Source organism: Bidens hawaiensis, unplaced genomic scaffold, assembly GCF_021521415.1.
Source record: "Bidens hawaiensis isolate Kalapana, Puna unplaced genomic scaffold, B.hawaiensis_p1.1 tig00001461_1, whole genome shotgun sequence".
Classification (NCBI taxonomy): Eukaryota; Viridiplantae; Streptophyta; class Magnoliopsida; order Asterales; family Asteraceae; genus Bidens; species Bidens hawaiensis.
The window spans coordinates 1,753,264-1,759,144 of NW_027491082.1; the positions used below are offsets into that span (position 1 = coordinate 1,753,264).

A 5,881-nucleotide genomic window follows, 5' to 3' on the forward strand; every position below is an offset into this window, starting at 1 on the left:
CATAATTATTAGTTTGGAGAAAAAAAATTATAAGGTTTGACCACAAACTGACACGTGTCTACAGTTATTTTACTTTATTAGAATAGATAGATAAATATCTAAATCATATATGGTTTTGTAAGCCAATCTTTAATATGCCCATGATATACTTAGTTGAATAGTTAGGCTAGCTGGTTTGCTTAACTCAAAACCCGTTACCACTTGCCTTCTTTCTTTTTTCTGTAGAAGGTGAACACTAGCATCCGGTACTCGTATAGGTACCAAGTTTTTAAGAATTTCAGGATCGGTATCGGTATTTACCAAATTTTTGTCTTTGGTTCCGGTATTTAAGAAAGTCGTTATCGGGAAATTTTGGATCAGTACCGATGTGGTACCAAGCTCATCCTAGCGTCGCACACCACCACCATCTCTAAATTCCTTTTGCCGCAAAAGCCCCTTTCTACTTTTTATTCCCAGGCTCCGTAGGCTTAATCCCACAATCCCATGTTTTCCCTCGTTAAGTCAGTCCACAATAGCCCACAAGCTAGCCCATATTTCCAGCTCAAAGTGGCCACCGCCTTTTGATGATGCTCTGTGGGGTTCTCATTTTACTTTTGGGCTGTCAAATAAGTACCAAAACTAAAAACAAACAATTGCTTAATTCATATTGGTTCATTTCTTTTAGCAAATTAAATTGTTGTTAATTGCTTGTATTTTATTTATTTCGATGATTTCTGCTAAACATCAAAATCAAACTATGGTATAATAATATAAAATTACAGTTACATACATATTGTTCAAACTATTAGAAAAACTAATTACAACAACTTTCATTCAAGATGTTCAATAGACGGGACATATCAATTTTGTTACAAGGGTCGACCAATTAATTATAAGATACTATGAAACTATCGGGCATGTAGGATGGTAATGGTCTCATCATCAACAAAGTTTACACCGCCACTTGCTGATGGAGATGTTAAGTCCATAACATAATCAGTTGTCTAAAGATGAATGCTGGCTAATTCGGAGTAGGAAGTATTGTTTCATGATTATTCAACATAAAAGCTAAGCTAGTCATTGTAGGTCGATCACTAGCCAATTCTTTAACACACAAGATCCCGACATGGATGCATAAAAGAACTTCATGAGCATCAAATGAATCTCCTAAAGATGGGCGACCACTTCCAAAGCTTTATCTTGTTCCCATAAATCCCAAACTTAACAATGATCTTGATTATGATGAAGTTTGTCTGATGGGTTGAATAATCAACAAAACATGTGATAGCAATGAGTCAGTTACTTAAACGCCCAATCAAATTAAGTGATTGGTTCTTATACTAGATGCTTTTCCTACCACCGGTTATCTCCATAACTAGAACTCCAAAGCTAAAAACATCATATCTAATTGAAAAAAGGTCTTCCATTGCATACTTTGGAGACATATAGCCACTACAATCATATTATGTCATCGTTAGATAAATGAAAAAATTAAAGTTATAGAATGAAGAACTACACATACTATGTTCCAACAACTGTACGTGTTCTAGCTTCGTCCTCATCCCCTTCAAAGATTTTCGCTAATCCGAAATCAGAAATTTTAGGGTTTAAATCTGTATCTTGCAAAACATTGCTTGCTTTTAGATCCACGTGGATAATCCTAAGCCTAGAATCGTGATGAAGATATAACAGTCCACGAACAATCCCCTGATTTGGATCCGTTTCTTTCAATCTAGAAGAAATGCCCTTCTTGATCTAGGGCTGAACATGCCATAAAAATATTTCAAAAGTTTTAGAAAAATAATTTAGAAATTGAATAGTTGGGGTTTAAGAACTTAATTGTAGGTTAGAGAACAAGAGAAAACCAAATATAAAAGAATCCAAGCCTTTATTTGGTAAGTGCTTGTAAACTAACATCTTTTCATCCTTTTGGAAACGATATCCCAAAAGCCAGACTAGGTCTAGGTTTCTGTGTTGAAGTTTCGCAATTAGCATTACTTTGTTTTTAAATTCTTGCATCCCTTGACTTGAACTTTGAGATAATAGACATCAAATTCTTGTCCATTTTGTAGCATACCCTTGGTAAATCACTCTTAATTAGATAACAACAATTATATTTAACCAAAAAGGCCATGATCATTATCCGGATTGACAAGACACTACCTTGTAAACGAAGCCAAATCCATCTCTCCAAGCTTATTTATAGGAGAAAAATTATCAGTTGCTACAACTACAACTACCGTGCTCAAATCAAACACGGCTAAATCAACATTTTTGTCAATATCGTTCTCCATGTTAGACCCTTCCAAGGTTTTCAGGTTATTCTTGAAATCGAACCCAATTTCGCCTTCATTTCGGTTGGCTGCATCAATCCATTAAGAGGTAGTGATCATAACCAGCATATTAGCATCTATGTGAGTATCGTTCTTTTTATTTTTATCGTTATTATTATTATTTTTTAGCGTAAGTCCGAACTAAAACCATGAAACTAGATGGACCCAACAAATAACCCAAACCGACCATAAAAAAATAAAAATAAAACCTATCTAGTTTTTGATATATTGTGGTTTGATCCGAGTTTACTCAACATTTAGGATTAAGTTCTTACAGTTATTGAACTATTGCCTTGAATCATTAATCAACTTGGAATCTTATATTAACAAACTGGTAATTAGGTAGATTAAGCTCAATTGTGCCAATTAAATGGATTAGATTCTACGAATCAACACAACCAAGCTACCGTGTCTAGTAACTGCTATGTGTTTATCCAATTGATAAGATTCATAGTTGTTTAGTCTATTGCATAACCCAAACATGTCACCCTTTTCTCATATTGTTTTAAAACTAAAAGCAATCGTATTTTCATCAAACAAACTAATCTTTAAATTGCTTGACATCGTCTATCCGTCCTTATTTAATTAATTAATAAACAATGAATTTGACTTGCACTTTCCATTGATTCCCTGAGAAGACGATCTTACCTACCTGTACTGATTATAGGCATTTAAGCTTTCTTAATACTGTTTTTGATTAGAGCATGACATCTACTTCACATATATATTGTACAAACTATCAAAAAAAATTATTTACAAACATCATTCATGATGTTCAAGCAGGCTGATATGATGCTTGTTTTGCGTGGCACTCGAATTTAAAAGGTGTCTAGCTCAAAATTATATTAACTAGGTAAAAACCCGTCGCATTTGTGAATTCAGTTGATATCATTTAAGTTCGTTGCGACACCAACACTAAATGTTAGCCCCGTTTTGTATAGTTAGTCTTTTGTATTGGTTCAGTTATGTATTTGGGCCGATAGGTCATTTTGTACATTGTTGGGCCACGGTCCATTGTAAAGAAGCCCATTGGGTTTTAGAAGTGTTTTACTACTCATGCGTGCTTCCCTATTATAAAGCATGCCATGAGAAGTAGTTGCTGAAGTTAGAAATACAATAGAAAACCTTTTGCATAGACTCTATCTCTCTCTCGGCTCTCTCTTAGAAATACAATAGAAAACCTTTTGCAAAATGGAGGATTAGAACCACGTTTTGAGTCGTGTGTGGGTCTAACAAAAAGTATTAATAACCCTGTCTGTAACAAAGTTTGTGAATCCATGTTAGGATATTTGATGTCGGAATCAAAACCTGTATTTTGTGAAACCACTAGTGAAGAAAACTGTAACGATGTATGTAATGAAAGTGAATGTTCTTCGTTTGATTATGAGTGTGAAACAGTTTTTGATGAAACAAAAGAGGCTAAAGTTGATGTACAGACAAGTTCTAGTTGCTCGTCAACTGATCATGATTTTGAGGATTTAAGAAAACAAGAAATTATTTTTGAAAATGAAAAACCAAATATGTGCCTTCAAAGAAAACTTTATTTTCACAAAATACTACTAATAGTAATAGTTATCAATTTTATGATCAATTTGATAGTACCTATTACTACTCTGGTCATAAACCTAGGCAGTCAAATTACTTTGCATCTAATCATTCAAATGTGTTCTCAGATAGAGGTTATCAATACATTTGCTCTACCACATCACCTCACCCCACATATTTCAGTGATCAACATGTCTATGATTGTAACAAAAGAAAATGTTGTTTTGTTTGTGAAAATCCGTCTCATCTTGCGAGACACTGCAAGAACTGGCATAAGCAACAAAGAGACGCTAAAAGTAAGTTTGGTCAGACATAAATGTTCAACCTAAGAAAATGTCTTATCAAACTTGTACCTTAGCCAGTAAGACGGATTCAAGAATTAAAAGAACCGACAAACCCAAGAAACCCTTCTGGCTAACACAAAGAGAAAGGAAGCGGTTAGCCAAGGGGTCGGAAGCTGTAAACCCTAAAAACCCCTCTAAACCGTTTTCCAAAGAAAACACAGAAGAATTGATATTTAAATCCAAACAAAAACGAAGGCAATCAGGAAAACCTTTTCAGAGACGAGGAAATCTTAACATAAGTTCCTCGAGTGATTGCACTTCAGATTCAGATTCTCCAAAAGATTACATTTTTAAGATTCATAAAATAAAATTGGGTGATTTTCTGTTTGTTTTTCCCGAGACAAGTTCGTCTCGGGGCCGTTCTACTAACTAGCTGCTCATGTATGTAGGGTGAGCCTGGAAGACCTGTCAACAGTATTTGGTACTTCGACAGTGGCTGTACCCGACATATGACAGGAGATGAGTCCCTGTTGTTTGACATTAAGCCATTCGATGGTGGACATGTTTCCTTTGCTGGTGACGTAGGAGGAGAAATCACGAAACAAGGCAAGGTCTCAAATGGCACATTGACCTTCGATGAAGTAAATCTTGTGGAACAACTTAACCACAATCTGCTCCGTGTCTCTCAAATCTGCGATAAGAAATTTTCAACTCTTTTCACTGAAAATGAATGTCTTATTCTTAAACCAGGCTTTAAAGTCCCTGAAGAGTGGATTATGTTGCGTACTCCGAGGCACAATGACGCTTACATTCTGGACATGAGAAGCAATTATTCCATGCGGACTGCTTCTTGTTTGATGTCCAAGGCCTCGGAGAACGACTCATCTTTATGGCATCGTCGTCTAGGGCATGTCAACTTTAAGAACTTAAACAAGTTGGTTAAAGGTGACCATGTGAGGGGCTTGCCTGTAAAATCTTTTCATTGTGCTGAAAAATGTTTATCTTGCTCTATGTGCAAACATCACAAACTCTCTCACCGCCCTAAGACTGTCAATTCCATAAACTCCACTCTTCAACTGCTGCATATGGATCTTTTTGGTCCTGCTCAACCAATGGCAATAGGTCGCAAAGCCTATTGTCTGGTTATTACTGATGATAATTCGCGTTTCAGTTGGACTTTTCTGCTAGGACACAAGGATGAGACATCTCAATTTCTTATCAGATTTATTATGTTGGTTGAGAATCAGACGGACAAACGAGTCAAGTGCATTAGAAGTGACAATGGAACAAAATTCTGCAACAAAGCTGTCAACAAATTCTGTCACAACAAGGGGATTCTTCGTCAATTCAGTGCACCCTACACTCCTGAACAAAATGGGGTGGCTAAACGATGAAATCGTACACTGGTTGAAGCTGCAAGAACCATGTTGTCATACTCCAAACTCCCCTTCAGGGGGAAGCCATTAACACTGCTTGCTATACTCAGAATCGTGTGTTACTGAACAAAAAACTGAATAAGACACCTTATGAAGTCTTTTATGGAAACAAGCCAAGGGTTAATTTCTTCAAGACTTTCGAATGTCCTTGCACAGTGCTTCAGTCAAATGTTGCTACAACTTCAAAGTTTGCTGAAAAGGCGGATGAGTGCTATTTTGTTGGTTATTCAGCTGACAAAAGTGCTTATCGTGTGTTCAATAAGAAATCCCGAGTGATTTTGGAGTCCTACAAAATTGATTGGCA

The 5,881-nt window shown here is 36.0% G+C and overlaps 1 protein-coding gene across 1 annotated transcript; it reads right to left on the bottom strand.

Annotated features, from left to right (window-relative positions):
• Positions 1-1,319: 1,319 nt before the first annotated feature.
• Positions 1,320-2,273, bottom strand: LOC143578608 (G-type lectin S-receptor-like serine/threonine-protein kinase At4g03230). The gene is made up of 4 exons (XM_077062131.1): positions 2,143-2,273; positions 1,815-2,011; positions 1,502-1,703; positions 1,320-1,431 (listed from the first exon to the last, which is right to left on the bottom strand). Exons 1-4 carry the CDS (start codon positions 2,271-2,273, stop codon positions 1,320-1,322), a joined length of 642 nt encoding a protein of 213 aa, XP_076918246.1.
• Positions 2,274-5,881: the final 3,608 nt, after the last annotated feature.